Below are 24004 nucleotides of genomic sequence, written 5' to 3' on the forward strand. Positions count from 1 at the left end.
GTAAACTGAGTGTGTTGAAACAGTAAAATGTAATTGGACGTCTGCAGAGATGTTCTTTATTTCAGGCGACGTTCAGGATAAAAGTGTTGAAGGACTGACTTACACTGTGTTTGTGTCTTTGTTTAGAAGCAGAGCGACACAGATGGATCCAGTTCTCAACCTTGTCATCGCTGTGGTGGTGGGAAAGACTTTCGTTGTGATCTTTGTGGAATAACTTTCAGTCGAAAACACACCCTAAAAGTACATCAACGTAAACACACTGGAGACAAACTGAAATATTGCAAAGAATGTGGGAGAAGCTTCCCCACATCAGGTAGATTAAAACAACATGAACTGATTCACAGTGGGGTTAAAAAGCACCTCTGTGATCAGTGTGGGTCATCCTTCATCACTGCAATCAACCTTAAAAGACATAAACGAGTCCACACAGGAGAGAAACAATACAAGTGCAGACACTGTGACAAAAGCTTCTTACAATCAGGTAATCGTAACAAGCATGAACATACACACGTGGAAGGAAACTACAGCTGTGACCAGTGTGACAAGAGCTTCAGGAATCTCAGTTCATACTCCAAACACAAACGATCCCACGTTACTAATAAACTGTTTCACTGTTACCAATGTGCCAAAACATTCACCTCATTGTCTGCTCTGTGCAAACATCAGCGTGATCACTCAGGGCTGAAATCACTCCCATCACAGTGAATCTGAAGAGACAGAAAGATCCTCTTCTAGTTTGAGCGTCAGACTTTAAACCCTTGAGATCAGGCTCCACAGAGTTTAGATGTAAAAATCTGATGAGACAGCTGTGAATGAAAATGTTCCTCAAGTAACATTTTAACCCTCAGGGGTCACCGGCATGTCAAAATCACATGACCAATTTAAGAGCAACAAGATGCAGTAACCCAGGGTCTCCATTTCAACTGGAGTCGAAAGTGTGGACTTCAAACTATGTACCAGTTTTTAAATTGTGTTGACAGGCCATGTAAAACCAGATTCATGATAAAAATTTGGCATTTGGTTGTTTAGGAAGATGGGGAAGTTTCAGGAGTGACGCCAGTGAGATAGAGAGAGTGATCAAAAGAAAGAGAACAAGTTTTGAGATGTGAGACATTTGCTACGGTTACCGTGTTTGCTGTGTGTAGTTGGTGTGTAGTGTCGTCCAAAGGTTTGTTTTGTGTGTCAGAAGAATGAGGCAACTGCTGAATGCAAAAAAGCCACCAATGGCAGTGTTGTGGACTTTTTATGACATATATACCTGTATACACTGGACTTACACTGACATGTATACACTATTGTTACATTGAAATTGTTAAATGTTGTCATTGTTTTACTTAAATTTGCAAACCTTCTCTTAACCTGTGTGTTTAGAGACGAGAGTTAATTAAACTTACTGAGTGTGCACCTGGGACTCTTTCTCTCTGCTCATCTTTATTGACTCATGTTGTGTTCAGCGTTTCCAAAGTCTATCTGGTAAACAAACCTGGGCTGCGGGGGATGCACCTGGGATTGTTTTTTCTCACCTCAGTTTTTTCGCCTTCTGGCAGCTATGTTTTTTCTTCCTGTTCTTATGAGTCTAAATATTAAACCCTGTTCCAAGAATTCTACGCCGGTGCAGCCCCCTCTAGCTTCTGCTCGGTGGCTACTGGGTGACGCCTTGTCTGGGGATCCTCAGCTCTTCCCATGAGGGTGGCACGGATGCCCCTCCGGTGGTCCTCCTTGGGCTCTAGCACTCTGGGGCCTCTGGATGTCTGGGGCCTGGATCTCCTCCATGCCTGCTTCATGCCCTGGGGGACGGGGCTATGGCTCGCTACACCCTCTCAGACCATTACATGTGGAAACCATTTGAATACAAGCGCGCTGATCCACACAGGTGTGCACATGGGTGTTCACTGCTCGTAGACTTAAATTACACCTTTCTTGGCTGCTACTTCAAAGCACATTGTGCGCTGTCTGTCCTGCGTGCTGCACAACAACATTGAATATTTAGTATTTACTGCTGTTTACACTTAGCTAGATTAATGCGATGGTGTTGTGTTTAGTATGTTACTTTGGTTTTTTTTTTTTTTTTTTGCTTGTTTTCTATTCTTCTACTCTCAACAGGTGATCCAGGAGATTTTTTTTCCCCTTTCTCACTGTCCCTCTCCCCTTCTGTTTTTCTTTTCCTTCCTCTTTCTTTCTCCCTTTCCTATCCCTCACTCATGTCTGTCCCGTCTGTAACATCTGAAAATAAAATATAATAAATAATAAAAACAAAGGTTGATCAAATGGACCAATACGGCAATGCCACGATGATCCATTTGGCAAAATGAATCCATTGGGTATCCTTGTTGGTCTTCAGACAACAATTCTGACGGCTAAAGAACCAAATGGGACAGGCCAAAAAAAAAAAAAGAATTCTACCTTTTTCCAGAGGATCTTTTTGAGTGCCTTGATTTTAACTGAATCCAAAAAAGCTGGATCTCCACATTGTTGAGGGAATAATAGAATAGAATTCAACTTTATTGTCACTGCACAAGTACAAGTCAACAAAATGCAGTTTGCATCCATCCAGAAGTGCTTTAGCGATGATATAGATATATTACAAATATATATTAGCAATAATGTAGATATATAAATATATTACAGAAATCGGTCTGTTATAGGTATGAGAGTACAAAATATGGGGCCATTTTGGGTATGTTATAATGTTCACGGTATGAAGGTATGTTATGAATATGCTATAACTATAGGTATGTACAGGCTGTAGTGGTGTACAAGCTGTGAACAGGATATAAATATGAGAACTATACAGAAATATGAACTATGCAAGTTATAAACAGTTGTAAAATTAAAATTATCGTATTATACAGAATGATTATTTATACAGAATTATACAGTAGTGCAGTTAAGATAAGTGAAATATGTGGATAATTTCTACAGAGGTTATATAAAGTGCTAGTGGTTGTGAGTGGTGGTTCAGTCCATGTTATTCTTGTGTGTATGAGAGTACAGTTGTCCATTGGTTTGTTTTTGTCCATTGTGTGTGTTTAGGTGGTTGTGTGTATTTTCAGTCCATGAGTTTAACGTGGGTCAGATGTCAGGAAGCAGAGTTCAGGAGTCAGGTGAATAAGGTTACCATGATGAGTCTGTGAAGGTTCTCAGTCATCCAGGTCTGTGATGGACCGAGCAGTGAAGGAAACTTAGGCACAGGTTAAAGTCCAAAAAAAAGATTTTTTATTTAACCCAAAAAACATAATTGGTTAACTCATGCAAAAAGAATCAAAATCTTGGGCCCATAAAAGAGGTCAAAATATCAAAACTCTACTCAAAGTTGACAACACAACTAATAACTCAAACAAACTGACCTAACTTAACGAGACAAAGGGGAAACTTAAATAGTGGCTGATCAGCCCACAAAAAACACAAGAAGGAGTAAAACACACAAAACCTAACTAAACCAAACATAATGAACTCCAATTCCCCCCCATGGTCCCGAGTTATGGCATGAACCAATTTGTAGTCTTCCTTTAAAGCTCGCTCCGCCCCTTTTCCACCTCTTGGCTCCTTAATCAAGGGACTGGAACAGCTGCAACTAAGGTAACTCAGAAAACAAAAAATTAATCATACATAACAGTGTAAACTAAAATGTGCGCACTTATTTTAGAATGCAGTGTTGTGTCTGTGAAGGTTCTCAGCCATCCAGGTCATCGTAGTCAAAGGAGCTTGCAAAGAAAAGCGTCTGGACTTCTTTAAGTTACTTGAAGACGTTTCACCTCTCATCCGAGAAGCTTCTTCAATTCTAAGGTCAAATGGTGGAGAGTCCCAGATATAAACCTAGTGGGTGTAACCCCCCACAGAGGGACAAAAGGACCCCCTGATGATCCTCTAATTGCCTGAGCCAAGATGTGAAACTGGGTGTGGGTCACAATCAGCCGAGGTTTTGGGTGATTAGGTAGAGGATGTACATGTCAGTTCCCTGAATTGTTTGTTGTGGAAAATTTAACAATAACCCGCAACACACCCAGTGAGCTTGATTTGAAGTGGGTTTAATAAACACATTGCAATGTGGAGAGAGCATCCCAGTGAAACATCAGGACCACCTCTGAATTGTGGCCACCGTCCTTACATCTTATATACAGAGACACAGACAAAGAACATTCCACAAACTCTTACAAAGCGCATCTTTGGTCTCGTTCTCTTGGTGGCGCTGTCACTTGGTGTTCGCTCGCTCTGCGGTAGAGTATCACTTCCTGTTCCTGCTCAAACACAGTGGTGTTTCTGAGTAGCTTATTTGCTTAGCGATTTAAATGAACAACTTTTACATACATTCTTTTTTCATAGTATAATCTTCACGTGCTTCATCCGAAGCACACTTTCTGTGTACTTACTACCTAATTTATAGCTAAAGTATTCACTCACTGTCTCTGTACTGTTTCGCTAGCTTAGCTTAGCTCGTGGCCGACTCATTAGCACCATGGCTACTTCACCTGTCCCTCCTGCACTTTCTTGCTCATTGTGTCAGATGTTTAGTTACTCCTCGGCCTCCTTTAGCAGTAATGATATCTGTAACAAATGTGGCATACAGTGGGGCAAAAAAGTATTTAGTCAGCCACCGATTGTGCAAGTTCCCCCACCTAAAATGATGACAGAGGTCAGTAATTTGCACCAGAGGTACACTTCAACTGTGAGAGACAGAATGTGAAAAAAAAAAATCCATGAATCCACATGGTAGGATTTGTAAAGAATTTATTCGTAAATCAGGGTGGAAAGTATTTGGTCAATAACAAAAATACAACTCAATACTTTGTAACATAACCTTTGTTGGCAATAACAGAGGTCAAACGTTTACTATAGGTCTTTACCAGGTTTGCACACACAGTAGCTGGTATTTTGGCCCATTCCTCCATGCAGATCTTCTCGAGAGCAGTGATGTTTTGGGGCTGTCGCCGAGCAACACGGACTTTCAACTCCCGCCACAGATTTTCTATGGGGTTGAGGTCTGGGGACTGGCTAGGCCACTCCAGGACTTTCAAATGCTTCTTACGGAGCCACTCCTTTGTTGCCCGGGCGGTGTGTTTTGGAAGACCTGTTGGAAGACCCAGCCTCGTTTCATCTTCAAAGTTCTCACTGATGGAAGGAGGTTTTGGCTCAAAATCTCACGATACATGGCCCCATTCATTCTGTCCTTAACACGGATCAGTCGTCCTGTCCCCTTGGCAGAAAAACAGCCCCATAGCATGATGTTTCCACCCCCATGCTTCACAGTAGGTATGGTGTTCTTGGGATGCAACTCAGTATTCTTCGTCCTCCAAACACGACGAGTTGAGTTTATACCAAAAAGTTCTACTTTGGTTTCATCTGACCACATGACATTCTCCCAATCCTCTGCTGTATCATCCATGTGCTCTCTGGCAAACTTCAGACGGGCCTGGACATGCACTGGCTTCAGCAGCGGAACACGTCTGGCACTGCGGGATTTGATTCCCTGCCGTTGTAGTGTGTTACTGATGGTGACCTTTGTTACTTTGGTCCCAGCTCTCTGCAGGTCATTCACCAGGTCCCCCCGTGTGGTTCTGGGATCTTTGCTCACCGTTCTCATGATCATTTTGACCCCACGGGATGAGATCTTGCGTGGAGCCCCAGATCGAGGGAGATTATCAGTGGTCTTGTATGTCTTCCATTTTCTGATGATTGCTCCCACAGTTGATTTTTTCACACCAAGCTGCTTGCCTATTGTAGATTCACTCTTCCCAGTCTGGTGCAGGTCTACAATACTTTTACTGGAGTCCTTCGAAACCTCTTTGGTCTTGGCCATGGCGGAGTTTGGAGTCTGACTGTTTGAGGCTGTGGACAGGTGTCTTTTATACAGATGATGAGTTCAAACAGGTGCCATTCATACAGGTAACGAGTGGGGGACTAAAAAGCTTCTTACAGAAGACGTTACAGGTCTGTGAGAGCCAGAGATTTTCCTTGTTTGAGGTGACCAAATACTTATTTTCCACCCTGATTTACGAATAAATTCTTTACAAATCCTACCATGTGGATTCATGGATTTTTTTTTCACATTCTGTCTCTCACAGTTGAAGTGTACCTCTGGTGCAAATTACTGACCTCTGTCATCATTTTAAGTGGGGGAACTTGCACAATTGGTGGCTGACTAAATACTTTTTTGCCCCACTGTATTTGCAGCTCCGGAGGCCAGGATTACTGAATTGGAGACTCTGCTTCGCACCCTTCATTCACCCATAGCTAGCCAGGCCCCTGTAGCTGGTGCAGCTGAAGATAGCGTAGGCCCCGCTAGCTGTTCCCCGGCAGACCCCAAGCAGCTGGGGAAAGAGGGCGGCTGGGTGACGGTGAGGAGGAAGCATAGTCCTAAACAGAAGCCCCAGGTACACCACCAACCCGTTCATGTGTCTAACCGTTTTTCCCCACTCAGCGACACACCCGCCAGGGGTCAAACTCTGGTAATTGGTGATTCTGTTCTCAGTTCATTAGTGCATAAGCCAGTATCAAATATAACTGGGAAATGATCCGAGATCCCAGCGTTACTTATATCCTTGATACAAATGTCCAGACCATATGAGAAAAACAAGTCCAAAGTATGTCCTTTAACATGCGATGGGTCATTAACCCACTGAGCCAGGTTAAAAGACTCCGTTAAAGCAAGGAAGTCTTTAGCAAATGGGTCATCCTTACAGCAAGTGTGTATGTTAACATCACCGACAATGAGAACACAACCATATTTAAAAACGGAGCCTAGGAGATCAGCAAAGTCCGTGATAAAATATTTGCTGTAGTTAGGTGGTCGATAAACCACCACGCAGAGTGTTGTCGCGGATGCAGTCATCTCTAATAATTGGACTTCAAAGCTAGAGTAGGTAGGTGAGGGTAGCTGCCGAACTGCATAAGAATTTTTAAAGACCAAGGCTACGCCGCCACCCCTACCAGTAAGTCTTGGTGAGCTAAAAGCGACACAGTCCGATGGAAGACGTTCAGTAAAAGGGATGAACTCATCAGGAGATGCTGATTAATTACACCATTATCCCAATAAGTCAAGGTAAAGGGATTTATGTTGTGTCCTTCTAATCCACAAAAGCAAGAATCCTTCAAAACTTTTAAAATCTCTTTGACGTACAAACAAAATAAACATATTGAGGCATCCAGGAGAAATTTAAAAATTAGATTCTTTTCCTGTTTCAGGAAATACACACATGACTATTATAGCAATTACTGCAGGGGTGGTAGTACTCGTATGCATCCTATCGTCAGTCTGCCTGGTGCTGTACTGCAAAAGGAAAAGAGGTAAAAGTACATTCTGCCTGTACTACTGAAATAATTTGTATATTTGTATCAATCTTATGGATCCAAAACATGTCTCAGGTCAGCAAGAAAACAGCATGACAGCGTCAGAGAGTGGTGAACCCAACATGTAAGTAAATATTGTGAATAAAAATGCACACCGTGCTATTAGTTATCATATTGGAGAACATTTTTATCATGGAGTTAGGACCAGTTTTCTCACACGTGAATCTAAATATTCCCTAGAGCCAGTTTAGTCAAATAAGGATTCCCTACTTGAGATCTTACTTTGATGAATTCAGCTTAGCCAAAATAATTTCAGTAAAAAGTTCCAGAATAAGAGTTCAAAAACTCCTTCAGTCTGACAAACGGAAATTCAAACAATAAAGATGAATTGTAATCGTTGTAATGCTTTTACCTCAATATGTCACGGCTGGGGCTGCAGTCGTGTGGAGGTGAGAAAGGAGGATCCACAAGCAGACAGTGGCGGAGGTGCAAATGGATTTTATTTACAGTGCACATTACAGTGTAATGTTGTAAAGTAAAAGCAAAGTAAAATTTTATTTATATAGCACCTTTTAAGACAAAAGTCACAAAGTGCTTCACAGAATCAGAAACGGGCATACAACTCCAAACAAACAAAATCAACCAAAAGCAAGTTTAAACAGATACATTTTTAACTGCTTTTTACAAGAAATGACTGAGTCCAGAGATCTCAAACGCAAAGGGAGCGAGTTCCAGAGTCTGGGGGCCACTGATACGAACGCTCTGTCACCTTTTGTTTTAAACTTGTATGCTGGACAACCAGCAAGCCCTGGTCACATAACCTAAGAGACCTGCTGGGGTGATAAGGAAGAAGATCAAATTCAAATTCAAATTCAAATTTTATTTGTCACATACACAGTCGTACGCAGTACAATATGCAGTGAAATGCTTAGACAACTGCTCATGACCTAAAGAAAAAAAGACTATGAATAGGATAGGAAATAAATATGAAAATTAAAATGAAGGGTAAATTTAACTAGTAAGGAATAAAATAAAATATAAAAATTAAAACCCAAAATCCTACAGGGAGCACACTTAATTCAAACTGAAAGTCCAGTAAATATTCAGGAAATTTATGTTAAATTACACTTAAAATCTAAATTTACATGTGATATTATGTAAAATTAACACTGAATTGTAATTTTAAAGCAGAAAGTGCTACTGCTGTAAGTAAGCCTAACAGCTTCCAGATCACTTATATTTCTGGAAAGATGGCAAGAAGGGCATCACTGCTCATTTCTACAATCTCTCAAATGTTGGAATACAAGCCTTTGTCCCATAAAAATGTTTACTAAAACCTACAAATGAAGAGTTATCCTGGAAAAATTATTATAGATGTTTTAAGACCGTAAAACCTCTCACTACACACTTTATACACTTTTCTCAGACACGAACCTTTTCACACGTTTCTCTTTTGTTTAAACACTCTTAAAGTTCAAACCTTCATAGAAACATAAGTCCAGTATTACCAAATGAAACCATGCAAAACGTTTCGTCGGAATTGTTGTGTTGAGGAGAAAACTTACAAACATACAGTAGGCCACAGCACTTCAGGGTTACACTGCTCGCGATCGAAGATTTATATAAATTCGACAACCTAAACGCCTTTTGTACTGTACAGCAGCGGTCTCCAACCTTTTTTGCACCACGGACCAGTTTAATGTCAGAAAATATTTTCATGGACCGGCCTTTAAGATGTCGCGGATAAATACAACAAAATAAAATGATACAGACAAAGAAAAAAACTGTGGTATTTTGTAAATATAATAATAAACGCGCATTCACTGTGTAATTGTGTAACTTTATTAGCAGCGTACTCCTGAAACCAACAACGCTGAGAGTAACATCCTCCTCTCTGCTTTTTGATGCTCTCTAGTCGCTATGGTAACGCGTAAATAGTTCTTTCAAAATAAGACACATGACTACAACACGAGACCCAGGGGAAACCAACTTAACGATTAAAAACCCTGAAAACCATACACTTCCCACCCGAGCCTCAACTCTCGTGGCCCGGTACCAAATGAGCCCGGGTGTTGGGAACCGCTGCTGTACAGGAGACACGGCACTAGATTGATTGACAATGGTCTACACAGCAATCAGAACGCACAACACAATGTGCTGTAAAAAATAAATAATTAAAAAACAGCGAGTGACCACTGTACAATAATTTCCAGTAGCACTGCTGATATATGAAATGTTGAGTTTTGAGGTTGTATTGAAACAAGTGCATTGTACTAGAAAAAGGCGTTTGAAGGATTATTTTAAATTTATGAAAAAGCCTTTATGTAGAAAACGTAACAAAAAAACGAAAAGATAAAAAATAACACATGGACACTTTTGGCCACAAACAAGCTGAAGGTATGGTGATGTTTTTTAAATAAACTCAGAGTATTAAAAACACTTAGAGCCAAATTTATTTATCAGCAGCATCACTAGTAACAAAAACACAATTTAGTTTTCGCTGTAAAAATCGATTAAACTGAATTTACGTGTTTCCGGTTAATGTGGAGGTCACGTGTTTCCTGTTACTGTGGAAGTCATGTGTTTCCAGTTAGTGTTTTTTTTTGTTTTGTTTTTTTCCAAGTTGAGTTAAACTTTATTAAACTGTAGATTCATACATTCGCTCCACATCACAGTAATCAGAATTTTGCCCTTACATGATAAATGTTCCATCTAAAACTTTTCATGTTTACTTATTTCATATTTGTTGCTACGCTGCATAAGAAAAGATGCAGAAAGGGCCCTTCATGAGAAGATTTGGTGCTGTAACAACATACAAATATGAAATAAATGATTCCTCATAGAATTGTTTTTATTTTGTTTCCATAAAAGCAGAAATAGAACACGACCACATCCAGTCCAGGTGCCGCTCTGGTTGGAGGATGTTGAGCAGAAACCCTTGGTCAACATTGGAAACATTAAAAGTCAGTGTGGGGGGAGACGTGTGCCCGTCATCGGACTACGCACACATCCAGAATACAGAACTTGGCTCTACAAGTAGGGCAGGGAACCCTGCTGGACAACCACGTCTCCGGTGTCTGCTCGTCTAGACGGCTGGCGAACCATCGACCCAGACACAACAGACACCACATGGGTCTGCAGTGACACTGCTGGCAGTCTGAATCGTCATCATCGGTCTCTGCTTCGTGGCAAAGCGTGACCAGTTTGGCGTTTGCTGGAACCTGCATGCGGCCGATACAGGGCTCTAACTCCTGTCCGTGGGGGAGGGCATACGGCTGATTGAGGTCCACCTGAGCCTTGAACGTTTCCAAAAAGAGTTCACTGAGCGTTCGATGGATCACCACATTAGGAGAGTTTCTGATGGGAGCCCGGAGCTTCTCCCGGAGCTCTGCGTACTCCGTAGAGTTGAGCTTGATATTGAATGGTGTGACAGCAGGGTTAATGCTGTCAACTCTCAGGGTCAGGATCTCTGTGGGCGAGGCTGAATCCGGACTCAGGTGGTGCTGTGTGGACTCTGTCACTGTGACGTGGCAATCGCTCTGCAGGGCCATGTAAATGTGATACGTGGTCACCTTTAACACCCAGGTGTCAGTGACGATGACTCTAGCTCCCGGTGCTCCTGTAGCAAACTTATCTATGTGTCTGAACTCAGTGTTGATGCTGACTGCCACAGAGCCCCAGCTGGAGAAAGGGGGCTGCACATGGGCCTGCAGAACCTTACTGATTGGATGATTGTGCCAGCGACGCCGGGACCAGTAGAAGACAATTATCCAGCTGACCGACTGGAGGCAGAGAGACAGAAGGAGAAACGCTCTCCAGTTGTCACTAACCTGGTAAATGTTAACCAGGTTTTTTTCTGGAGCAGCGACACACATTCCCATGTAGTAACCTAAAGGCAGCGCGGAGTGGACCACGATGGTGATGCTGGTCCTTCTGATGTGATACTGGATGAAGCCCACGTCCTCGCTGCCCAGCCACAACGAGAACAGGTTCTGGATGGTGAGGCCGGCCGAGCGGAACTCATTGGGCGTGAACACGAAACAGAAGGAGAGGACGACGTAAGCCAGAGTAAACGACAGCTCCGGGCTCTCCATACTACTGCCAAGGTCCTTTTTTTTTTTTTTTTTTCATACTTTAATTAAATTTATGCACATATTACTGTCACGGTCTGCGGAGGCAGACCGTGCGGAAATGTGTGTGGTGGACCCAGGAGCGAACACAAGCGAGGATGCAGGAGTGGAGTTAAACAAAAGCGAGCCTTTTATTCTGGCTGATGAAAGGAACAAAACAGAGTGAGGGCAGCATAAGAGTAATAGTTCAAACAGAAACCTAAACTGGACATAAACTAAGGAAAAGCTATGGCTGGAGATACGGAACACAGGGGGTGGTAACACAGACGACGCGACACAGACTACATGAAACACAGAGACTAAATACACAAGAGGGATGATCAGGGGAAGTGGCCACACATGGGAACACAGCTGACACAGATAAACATAACAAGACAAGGCAGGAGTAAACAACACTGACGGGAGACTGTCAAAGTAAAACAGGAAGTACACAGAGGTGCAAACAGGAGGAGAGAGAGAGAGCACGGGCATAGTGGGCTGGGGAAACATGGAATGAAACACAAGGAGGGGAGATGAGGGCTCACAGATACATAGAGGGGCACACAGGGGATAAGAGTCACAAGGGGAAGTCAAATAAGGAACAACATAACAGGACAACTCAGGAAACATGACCTAAATAAGGAACGAAATACAAAAATACAAGAAACTAAGAATACTGGGCCCACATGGCCCAGGACCATGACATCACCCCCCCCCCCCCCCCCCCCCCCTTAAGGGCTGGCACCAGACAGCCCAAACACAGAAAAAACCAAACGGAAAACAACCCAGGGCGGGCGGCGGGGGCCCAGGACGGAGGGCCAAAACAAAAACTACCACCAGAAGCACAGGGGACAGTCCAGAAATCAGTCCAGCGGGCCAACCCAAAGGGCAGCAGCACCAGAGTCCGAACAGTTCAGGGGGCCGACCGTGCGGACGGCAACGGCGGCGACACGGAAACAGTTCAGGGGGTCGGCCGCGCGGAAGGCAACGGCGGCGACGAAGGAGACGACGGAGCAGTTCAGGGTTCCGACCGCGCGGAAGGCAGCGGCGGCGGCGAAGGAGACGACAGAGCAGTTCAGGGTTCCGGCCGCGTGGAAGGCAGCGGCGGCGGCGAAGGAGACGACAGAGCAGTTCAGGAGGCCGGCCGCGTGGAAGGCAGCGGCGGCGGCGAAGGAGACGACAGAGCAGTTCAGGAGGCCGGCCGCGTGGAAGGCAGCGGCGGCGGCGAAGGAGACAACGGAGCAGTTCAGGAGGCCGGCCGCGCGGAAGGCAGCGGCGGCGGCGAAGGAGATGACGGAGCAGTTCAGGAGGCCGGCCGCGCGGAAGGCAGCGGCGGTGACGAAGGAGACGGAGCAGTTCAGGAGGCCGGCCGCGCGGAAGGCAGCGGCGGCTCTCCAGTGTTAGGCGTGCTGGCCATGGCCCGGTGGGCACAGGACCAGTCGAGGCAGGACCAGACGAGGACGAAGACTCTGAGGCTGGGCCAGGCGAAGGTGAGGCTGAAGCCGGAGCTGAGGCTGAGGCCGGACTGGGCGACGTTGAAGGCTACGACGGGGCCGGACCAGGCGAAGCACAGGCTGAAGCTGGACCAGGAGGAGCAGAAGCCAAAGTCGAAGTTGGACCAGACGAGGACGAAGACTCTGAGGCTGCAGCAGGCGAAGCACAGGCTGGAGCTGCAGCAGGCGAAGCACAGGCTGGAGCTGCAGCAGGCGAAGCACAGGCTGGAGCTGCAGCAGGCGAGGATGAAGACTCTGATGAAGCTGGACCAGGCGAGGACGAGGCGGCCGCAGGTGGCAGCTGGACAGGCTCCTCGGGCCCTCCAGCTGACGCGGCGCGAGGCTGAACGGACCCCTCGGACCCTCCAGCGGAGACAGGAGGCTGAACGGGCCCCTCGGACCCTCCAGCGGAGACAGGTGGCTGAACGGGCCCCTCGGACCCTCCAGCGGAGACAGGAGGCTGAACGGGCCCCTCGGACCCTCCAGCGGAGACGGGTGGCTGAACGGGCCCCTCGGACCCCCCAGCAGAGACGGGTGGCTGAACGGGCCACTCGGACCCTCCAGCGGAGACGGGTGGCTGGACGGGCCCCTCGGACCCTCCAGCTAACGTGACGTGAAGCGGTGGTGTCGCCGCAGGGTGCCGGATAGGCACACCTGGGAGTCCAACAGCAGATGCAGGACAAACAGTTATGTAGGCCCCTGGCTGGACTAGGAGCTGAGGAAACACAGGCTGCTGAGGCACAAACCCAGAGAGAGAGAAAGCAGGTAGAAAACAGTCTATAGGGCTTAACATCTTGGCACGAAAAACCATGAAGTGAACAGTGGTAGGGACCACCAGTTCAGAGCCAGCAATCATTAGGTTCCCAGAGTCTGCATCAGTCCAAGGTGGCTCACAGGTTACTGGCCCAGTCTCAGTAATCCTAGGAGAGGCCAACATAAGCTGGTTGGACTTAACCGATGGTAGTGTGCGGCTCAGAGGAGCTGGTTCAACCATACGGAAAACAAGAATTGCCACTCGATCCACAAAAACAAGGCTTAGATCATCAGGAGCAAACTCCTGAAAAAACAGTAAATACACTGGTATGGACCTAACCAATGTCACCGTGGTAGCATGACTGTGGTGTGTTGGATGGATGTGTTTGTTGGAACCTGCACCCGCAGTGATCTGTGGCGTCAGAGTGATGACTATATTGAGTGGAGAGACAGATACAGGTAAAACGGTACGTAAACCATTAACTGAAGCAGGTGACACTTCAGGCTGAGAGTGAGTGGTTACACCATTGTTCGAGGCTAAAATCTTATCCAGTGATGAGTTCACAGAGACAGGAGAAAACGGTGTCACATTAACCCTGATCTCAGCCTCCATCTCCTGAGTGGAGGTACTGGTGCTGGAGCAAAACAGTTCAGAATCACCCTGTGTATGACCTTCAGGAAGACAGAATTCATATTGTGACGTTACACAGTCCAGGTTACCATGATCAGCATTTATGTTTTCATCTTGACAGGTTAGAGTGAGTTCATGATCGGCATTCACCGTTTTCAGTTCATTAAACACAAGAGTAGCAGGGAAAACAGGATCACTAGTCATGTTACACTTTAATTCATGATTTGCCAACTCTGCAATATCCTTGCTTACTGTGGCTTCAGAGGGCCCCGGAGGTGAGAAAACACAGTTCTTGAGGTCAGGCTCAGAAACAGATAGCTCAGACTTGGATGGAACCTCAGACATGGTAAAAGACACAAAAGGAAACACCTTCACCCCACTACTCACACTATTACCCTGAGAATCAGTGGAAGTCTCTTTCAGTCTATGTGTAGATTTTGTGGTCCCTGCAGGATTGAGTGAAGCAGTCATGATCGACTGAGAAGGACTGTCTCTAGCCTGTGGCTTGGTGAATAGCTCATTGCTAGCCATATCACCGGCTAGGTCTGTAGTTACTTCACATGCCGTCCGCTCAGAGGAAACTTGGGGTGACAGAACAGGTTCACTCACCTCCGAGCGTCGGGTGATGCGGTGACGACGCGAACGCCGTTTTTTCTTGGCCGTGGGCCCCGTTAACGTGGAAAGTGGAGCCTCCTGCGGTGACGCAGAGGCTGAGGAGGCGAGTGTTGGCGGAGCGTCAGGCGGGAGCTCCTGGCAACTCCGGGGGCCCCCAAAGGCCAGGCGTGTCCCGCGGAAAATCTCACCGTAGTGAGGAGCGAGCCCTGGCTTCCCCCGTAGCTCCTCCTCCAGTTGCGCGCATGCGGCGCTCTGCCGCTCCTCGAGGTCGAAATCCACTGCCTCCACAGCATCCTCGTGTCGCACCGTGGAGGGCGAGACATGCCGTAGCGACGAGCGACGTGAACGCCGCTTCCTTTTTGAAGTGGTGGTGGGCGAAACGTGGATCTCTGTGGCGACCGGCTCCTCGTCTTCCGACCACATCCGCGCCAGATAATAAGCGGGAGAAGAGTAGTCCGACCGAGGCGGCGAGGGCGGGCGGCCGGTCCGAGGCGGGGCGACTGGCGGGAGCTCCTCCTCGGAGATAAGCCAGGGCTTCCAGCGTAGCTCGTCCTCCCGATACGCCCGCAACACCTGCTGCCGCTCCTCCTCACCGAAGTCAACAGCCTCGGGCATCTCCGTGCAGTCAGGCGGTGGCGAAGATGCGGAAGCCGATGAAGCGGGAGCCAACGGTGTGTCGGTGGTGAGCCTCACCGTTCCGACTCTGACTGCCACTGGCTCATGAGGCAGTGGGGTAACATCGCAACAGCATGGCTCTGGCGAAGGCGCACGCACACCGGGCTGCTGCGGCTGCGGACGGAGTTGGAGAGTGGTGACGAGAAAGTCAACGATCAGTGGGTGTAGTGCCTCCCATAACCAGGGAAATACAGACGCGCATACTCCCACTTGGCGGGCTAACTCCTCCCGTTCCTCCACTCCGGAACACTGCAGCCATTTAGTACATAGCGACTCCACCGTCTGGATGATCTTCCTCTCGTGTGTCGCTGGGTCCGGCATGGTCGCGTCGTACTGTCACGGTCTGCGGAGGCAGACCGTGCGGAAATGTGTGTGGTGGACCCAGGAGCGAACACAAGCGAGGATGCAGGAGTGGAGTTAAACAAAAGCGAGCCTTTTATTCTGGCTGATGAAAGGAACAAAACAGAGTGAGGGCAGCATAAGAGTAATAGTTCAAACAGAAACCTAAACTGGACATAAACTAAGGAAAAGCTATGGCTGGAGATACGGAACACAGGGGGTGGTAACACAGACGACGCGACACAGACTACATGAAACACAGAGACTAAATACACAAGAGGGATGATCAGGGGAAGTGGCCACACATGGGAACACAGCTGACACAGATAAACATAACAAGACAAGGCAGGAGTAAACAACACTGACGGGAGACTGTCAAAGTAAAACAGGAAGTACACAGAGGTGCAAACAGGAGGAGAGAGAGAGCACGGGCATAGTGGGCTGGGGAAACATGGAATGAAACACAAGGAGGGGAGATGAGGGCTCACAGATACATAGAGGGGCACACAGGGGATAAGAGTCACAAGGGGAAGTCAAATAAGGAACAACATAACAGGACAACTCAGGAAACATGACCTAAATAAGGAACGAAATACAAAAATACAAGAAACTAAGAATACTGGGCCCACATGGCCCAGGACCATGACAATTACAATCTCTCGTTGGGAGACAACATTAGTGCAACAACATCTTGAAAAGGTTGAATAAGAAACCAAACGAAAAAAAACCCCAAAAACAAAACAAAAACCCCCCCAAAAAAACAAAAACACATATATACATATACATAAATATATGAAGGCCATTTTTATGACATATAACAGTTTCCTTTCTGCGAACACTTTAACATACATGTGGCTTACTTAGTACACCAAAAACACAATCATTAAAAGGATAGAGATTGAGTCCCATTGTCGAATATCAAAGCAGCCTCTTTACATGAATCCCTCAGTAATTCTAAAGATGACAAAAAAGATTTTAATTCAATTTTCAATACAGTTAGGGAAGGTCTTTTACTTTGCCATTTGCATTTGTGTATGTGGTATTTGCCCATAATTATCACCACCTTGTGTAGCATGGACAGTTCCTTAGATGGATCACCATTATTAAATAAAACTTGTGTTAGAGTCAGTGGGGTCATCCCATCTATTCTTATACTCAACCAGTCTACTAGATCTTGCCAGAAGTCAGTTGTTACTGAGCAGGAAAAAAACAAATGATCAATACTTTCCACATTTTGTGAACAAAATCCACATGGCTCTACCTCAAACCCAAACCTTTTTTAAGCATTTCAGCTGCTGGGTAATATCCATTAATTATTTTAAATTGCATTTCTTTGACTTTGGGGGGGATAGGCCATTTTAAAAAGTGCGTATATTTGTTCGTTATTTTAATATTACTCCCTTTTAGTTTTGTGTTAATGTTAAAGTCGTGAAATAATTTGTTTTTAAATATCTTGTTCATGGTTTTATTATTACAGTTTTTATCCGTCAAAGGAATCTGGTTTAGATGTAAAGAAGGTAGACTAATTTGTGCCTTAGAGTAATACAAATAACCTTGAATCAAACTCAACAGAGGTAAGGGGATTGCCTTACAAACCTTGTCATATTCTCTAAGGGAACACTGAATGTTAAACTTAGCATTAAAAACACCCACTGAGAGAAACTGACCCCTTTCATCAAGTAAATCTGTTATAAAAATTATGTTTTTTTCAAACCACTCTTTAACAAACAATGACTTCTTATTAATTGTAATTGTTCTGTTATTCCACAAGGTGGAGCAATGTGGTGAAAAGTTATGGGCAAACACCATCTTGCAATAAGACAAGACCTGCTTATGATATTCTGACAGTTTCACAGGCAACTTCAATATATCAAAATCACATTTCAGGAGAAAATCCAACCCTCCCACCTTTTTGAAAATATTTTTTGGGATATGGAACCATATGGAGTCAGGTTTCAAGAGGAAGGCTTTTATCCAGTTTTTTTTAAATACTCCAACCATTGATTGAAAATCAATTGACTTTATACCACCTTTAGCGTAATCTTTGACAAGTTGTGATTTTTTAATGTAATGTGTTTTATTGCGCCAAATGAATTGATAGATTATAGAGTTAATCTTTTTAATACTTTTCGGGGTAATGTATAGTGAGTAAGCTGGATAAACCATCTTTGAGACGCCCTCTGATTTGGATAATAGATTGCGTCCAAAAATTGTAATATCTCTCGTCAACCAATGATTTAGTGTTTTGGACATGCCATCAATTTTGTCTTTTAGGTTTTTTGATTCTCTAGTGTTGATGTCTTTGTCTAAATAGATGCCTAGATACTTAACTTCATTTTTCACTGGAATCGTCCTCATGCTATTTTCCAAGCAATCATAAAGTGGCAAAAGTTCACACTTCTTTAGGTTCAGACACAAGCCTGAAGCTTTAGAAAAAATTGAAATGACATTCAATGCTTTCTCGAGTATTGATTTATCCTTTAAAAATATTACTGTGTCGTCTGCAAACTGACTTATTTTCAGTTCAATATCAAAAATGTTTATTCCTTCAATGTCTGAATGGTTCACAATGAGGTAAGCCATTAATTGAGTGCAAAGAATAAATAATTTTGGAGAAATTGGGCAACCCTGTCGAATTCCACAGAATATGTCTATCCTAGATGTTATGCCTGGATTGAGCAAAACATAACTATAAATTTGCTTGTAGAACAGTTTGATCACTTTGCAAAATTTGTTTCCAAATCCAAAAAGTTCTAAAGATCTAAATAAAAAATTATGGTCTATTGAATCAAAAGCTTTAAAAAAGTCAATAAAAAGTATTAAACTTTCTGAATTAATAAAGGATCGATAGTCAATCATATCTAATATCAATCTTATGTTATTATGAATCTGCCTTCCTTTAATACATGCTGATTGGCACTCATCAATCAATTTGGTTAAGACGCTTTTAAGCCTATTTGCATATACTAAGGCTAATAATTTGTAGTCGTTACATAAAAGTGTTATGGGTCTCCAATTGTCTAGCATTTGTAAATCTTTGTTTGGTTTGGGTAATAAGGTTATTAATCCTGCTTTCATTGTTGGGGATAGTTCTTCATTTTTTAAACAATCCAAAAAGCCATTAAATAACAAATCTTTAATGTCTTGCCAAAAGGTTTTATAAAATTCAATCGTTAGACCATCAATTCCAGGTGATTTTCCATTTTTCATTTGTTTTAGAGCTGTATCTAATTCGGATATTTTCAAATCTTCTTCTAACCATGTTTTATCATCCTCTTCCAATTTTTTAACCTGATCTTTAATCATATCAAAAAAGATATCTGCATTTTCTTTTTCAGTTCTTGATTTATACAGATTACTATAGAACATGTTAATTTCCTCACTTATTTTGTTTGGTTCCTCAATTATAGTACCATCTTTACTCAATTTAGTTATTTTTTTCTTTGTTTGTCTATGCTTCTCTAGACTATAGAAATAAGATGAATTTTTTTCTCCATGCTCAATCCACTTGGCTCTAGACCTTACATATGCTCCTTTAGCTTTAATCAAGTACACCTCATCTAGCTTATTTTGTAAAGATTGTAAGCGTTCTGACTCTTCCGCAGTCATACAGGGTTTACCACATAATAAATGAATTTGTTCAATTAGATTTTTCTGTTCACATACGCGTAGGGCAGACACTTTCTTTCCTGTTTCTATAGCTAATTGTTTCACACTATATTTAAACCATTCCCATTTACTGACATTAGTCATGCTCATATTGTTAATTTCTGATTTAAGTTCTTTAACTTGTTTACAGAAGTCTTCGTTTTGTAATAAACTATTGTTAAATTTCCATATGTTGTCAGATCTTTGTTGTTTACGTAGAGATAATAAGAGACTTATCAGACAATGATCAGTAAGTGGGGTTGACTGGGTCTCACATTTCGTAACATATGATGATACTGTTTGGGAGACAAGCCAATAATCTAATCTTGAACATACGTTTTTATTTGATGGACTAAACCAAGTATATTTCTTCGTATTTGGGTTTGTCATCCTCCAATAATCGATCATATTGGTTGTCGTACAAAAGTCACAAATAATGCTATCGTGTTCTGGTTGATTTCCTCTTTGTGGTTGTCTGTCAAGCCATGAGTTAGGAGCCAGGTTAAAATCGCCTCCAGTTATTACCTGGGTAGAACCATATGTAGTACTCCACTTTGCAATTAATTTACTTAAGTTAGACATCATATTTCTATTTAGCGACCTGTTATTGTATCCATACACGTTAATAAGAATAATTTTCTGTTCACAGACTTCTACCAACACCATGATCCAATGCCCCATTCCGTCGCTTTTATGATCAATAACTCTCCCTGCAAATTTGTTGAATAAGATCATAACTCCTGCTGAGTGAGTAGTACCATGTGAATAAAGAATACTATCTCCCCATTGATGTTTCCAAAATGTTTCCTCTTCCTTACCAGAATGTGTTTCTTGTAAAAACAAAATGTTTGCCTTAATTTCCTTGCAGAATAAAAACATGGCCTTACGTTTGACATTGTTTTTTAAGCCTCGAACATTTAAGGAACTTAATAGAACAGCCATCTATAAGATAAAGAAAAAACAAAAACAAAAAACGCAAGAACAAAATACAAAACAAGAACAGTAACGGCTTCCTTGGCACTTACTAGAAGAAAAAAAAGTGCTTGAAGCAGGAATAAGCCTAGTGTCCTACCTATGTAATCATAACAGTACTCCGACCCTATCACAGTACTACCCCTTTATATATGCAAGGCAAGGCAAGGCAAGGCAAGTTTATTTGTATAGCACAATTCAACAACAAGGTGATTCAAAGTGCTTTACAGAGACATTAGAAACAAGAACAAATAAAAAGCATGATTTAAAATTGAATAAAACAAGCAAATAAACTAACTAATTAACAAACAAACAAACAAACAACAGTATATAAAATCAAAACAGATAAAATCAGAACAGTAGATAAAATCAGTAGTTAAATGTAAGTTTTGAAATTTAAGCTTAAAGTGTGGATTTGGTGCTTTATTCAAATGCAGCTGAGAACAGGTGAGTCTTCAACCTGGATTTAAATAAACTGAGTGTTTCAGCTGATCTGAGGCTTTCTGGGAGTTTGTTCCAGATATAAGGAGCATAAAAGCTGAATGCAGCTTCTCCGTGTCTGGTTCTGACTCTGGGAACTGATAAAAGACCGGATCCAGATGACCTGAGGGATCTGGATGGTTCATACTGGGTCAGGAGGTCATTGATGTATTTTGGTCCTAAACCATTCAGAGCTTTATAGACCAGCATCAGAACTTTAAAGTCTATCCTCTGACGGACAGGCAGCCAGTGTAAGGACCTCAGAGCTGGACTGATGTGGTCCACTTTTTTGGTCTTAGTGAGGACTCGAGCAGCAGAGTTCTGAATGAGCTGTAGTTGTCTGACTGATTTTTTAGGTAGACCTGTAAAGATGCTGTTACAGTAATCAAGCCTACTAAAGATGAATGCATGGACTAGTTTTTCCAGGTCCTGTTGAGACATCAGATCTTTTATCCTTGATATATTCTTGAGGTGATAGTAAGCTGATTTTGTTATTGTCTTAATGTGTTTTTCTAAGTTTAGGTCTGCATCCATCACTACACCCAAATTTCTCGCCTGGTTTGTGGTTTTTAGATGTATAGATTGAAGTTCTCTGGTGACCTGTAATCGTTTTTCTTTGGCGCCAAAGACTATAACCTCAGTTTTGTTTTTGTTTAGCTGGAGAAAATTGTGGCACAACCAGTCATTGATTTCCTCAATGCATTTACCAAGAGCCTGTACAGGGCCTCGGTCTCCTGGTGACATTGTGATATATATTTGTGTGTCATCTGCATAGCTGTGATAGTTTATTTTGTTGTTGTTTATAATCTGTGCCAGTGGGAGCATGTAGATGTTAAACAGAAGGGGTCCCAAGATGGAACCTTGGGGAACTCCACATGTGATACTTGTCTGCTCAGATGTGAAGTTACCTATTGATACAAAGTATTTCCTGTTTTCTACGTATGTTTTGAACCAGTTTAGTACAGTTCCTGAAAGACCTGTCCAGTTCTCCAGTCGTTTGAGTAATATGTTGTGGTCAACTGTATCAAATGCTGCACTGAGATCCAGTAAAACTAGGACTGACATTTTTCCACTGTCTGTATTCAGACATATGTCATTAAACACTTTGGTCAGAGCGGTTTCAGTGCTGTGGTTCTGTCTAAAACCTGACTGGAAGGCATCGTAGCAATTATTCTGTTTTAAGAAGTAACTGAGCTGTTGAGAAACTGCTTTTTCAATGATCTTACTTAAAAACGGGAGATTTGAGATCGGCCTGTAGTTGTTCATTTGTGTCTTGTCAAGATTGTCCTTTTTCAGTATAGGTTTGATTACAGCAGTTTTTAGTGATTCTGGAAACACACCTGATAATAAAGAAAAGTTGACGATCTGTAACAGGTCTGACTCTAAAGTCTTTGAGACCTTTTTGAAAAAACTTGTTGGCAGGACATCTAAACAGCAGGAGGAGGAGTTCAGTTGACCTAAGATGTCCTCCAGGTCTTTGCTGTTAATAGGTTGAAACTGTTTCATGGTGTTTAAACAGTTTTTTGGTGGACACAGTACATATCCTGGATCTGCTGTTGATGTACCAATTGCTTGTCTAATTTTTTGGATTTTTTCAGTGAAGAATTTGGCAAAGTCATTGCAGGCCATGGTCGAATGAAGTTCAGCTGCCACTGACACAGGAGGGTTTGTTAGCCTGTCAACTGTAGAAAATAAGACCCGAGCATTATGGCTGTTTTTAGTGATGATGTCAGAGAAGTAGGACCTCCTTGCATTCCTCAGTTGTAAATTATAATTGTGAAGTTTCTCTTTATAAATGTCATAATGAACCTGGAGGTTTGTTTTTCTCCATCTGCGCTCAGCTTTCCTACACTCTCTTTTTTCATTTTTCACCAGTGTGGAGTTTCTCCATGGAGACTTTTTCCTTCCAGAGATAACCTTCATCTTAATGGGAGCAATAGTGTCCATTACATTTAACATGTTAGCATTGAAGCTATTGACGAGCTCATTGACTGACCCTCTGGGCAGGTCAGGTGTTAATGGGAAGACCTGGTTAAAAATTGCACTACTGTGTTCAGTTATACACCGTTTTGTGATCACTGTTGTTGATATATTTGTGTGGGCTGAGATTTTACTTTCAAAGAAAACACAGTAATGATCAGACAGGCCCACATCAGACACAGTAACCTTTGAAATGCTCAGGCCTTTGGAGATCAGTAGGTCAAGAGTGTGTCCTCTATTATGTGTGGCCTCTGTTACATGCTGAGTCAGCCCAAAGTTGCCCAGAGTGTTACTCAGGTCTTTAGTCCCTTTGTCCTGAGGGTTGTCCACATGAATGTTAAAATCCCCAGCAATAATTACACAGTCAAAATCAACACAGATCACAGACAGCAGTTCACTGAGGTCATTAAAAAAGTCTGTGCAGTATTTGGGAGGCCTGTAAACATTAAGAAACACAACTTTGGATGGGGCCTTCAGCTGTAAAGCCACATATTCAAAAGACTGAAAACTTCCAGGAGATAGTTGCTTACATTGAAATGATTCATTAAATAAGACAGCAACCCCTCCTCCTCTCCTGCTCGCCCTGACCTCACTGATAAAACTGTAGTTTTATGCGGCAATTTTAGCTCTGGATAGCCCACGTTTAACTACGACTTTGCTTTTTGACCCTCTCCTATTTTTTATTTGTGTATTTTTAACAGATATGTATATATAAACATATATATACACACATACATACCCACATTTTTTGGTTAACTTGTAGTGACTTCTTCAAGTGCATCTCACAGATCGATCCTTTTACCGTCTATTATTGCATAACCCTCCTTTAGGAATGCTCTTTTGCCGTTGTTTCGAGCTTCCTGCACCTTGGGCCACAGCTTGATCCGAGCTTCACGGTCTTCTTTGGAGAAGTCTTCTTTAAATTTTATGTTCAGTTCTTTGCAGACCCTGGCCTCTTTGGATTTCCTCCATACTTCATCCCTTGCCGTCCTCATGCTGAACTGTATGATGATTGGTCTTGG

General features: G+C 43.1%; 2 protein-coding genes across 4 annotated transcripts in view; one reads left to right on the forward strand and one right to left on the reverse strand.

The window, feature by feature from the left end:
* Positions 1–24004, forward strand: part of LOC308385635 (uncharacterized protein) — a 102851-nt gene that overhangs the window by 15180 nt on the left and 63667 nt on the right. Inside the window, exon 4 of one of the 3 annotated variants that reach the window (XM_080864717.1) lies at positions 130–1411. The exons of 1 other annotated variant lie outside the window; for it this stretch is intronic. In XM_080864717.1, the coding sequence (XP_080720843.1) occupies positions 130–705 (576 nt within the window). In that variant the 3' untranslated portion in view covers positions 706–1411. Of the gene's footprint in view, positions 1–126; positions 1412–24004 lie in introns of those variants that run through there. One more of the 3 variants, XM_080864714.1, reaches the window with a different exon arrangement.
* LOC308385909 (E3 ubiquitin-protein ligase TM129-like) lies at positions 9910–11391 on the reverse strand. The gene has a single exon (XM_080865100.1). The coding sequence runs from the start codon at positions 11379–11381 to the stop codon at positions 10278–10280; it is 1104 nt and encodes a 367-aa protein (XP_080721226.1). The 5' UTR covers positions 11382–11391; the 3' UTR covers positions 9910–10277.

This window comes from Rhamphochromis sp. 'chilingali', assembly GCF_963969265.1.
Source record: "Rhamphochromis sp. 'chilingali' genome assembly, chromosome: 18".
Classification (NCBI taxonomy): Eukaryota; Metazoa; Chordata; class Actinopteri; order Cichliformes; family Cichlidae; genus Rhamphochromis; species Rhamphochromis sp. 'chilingali'.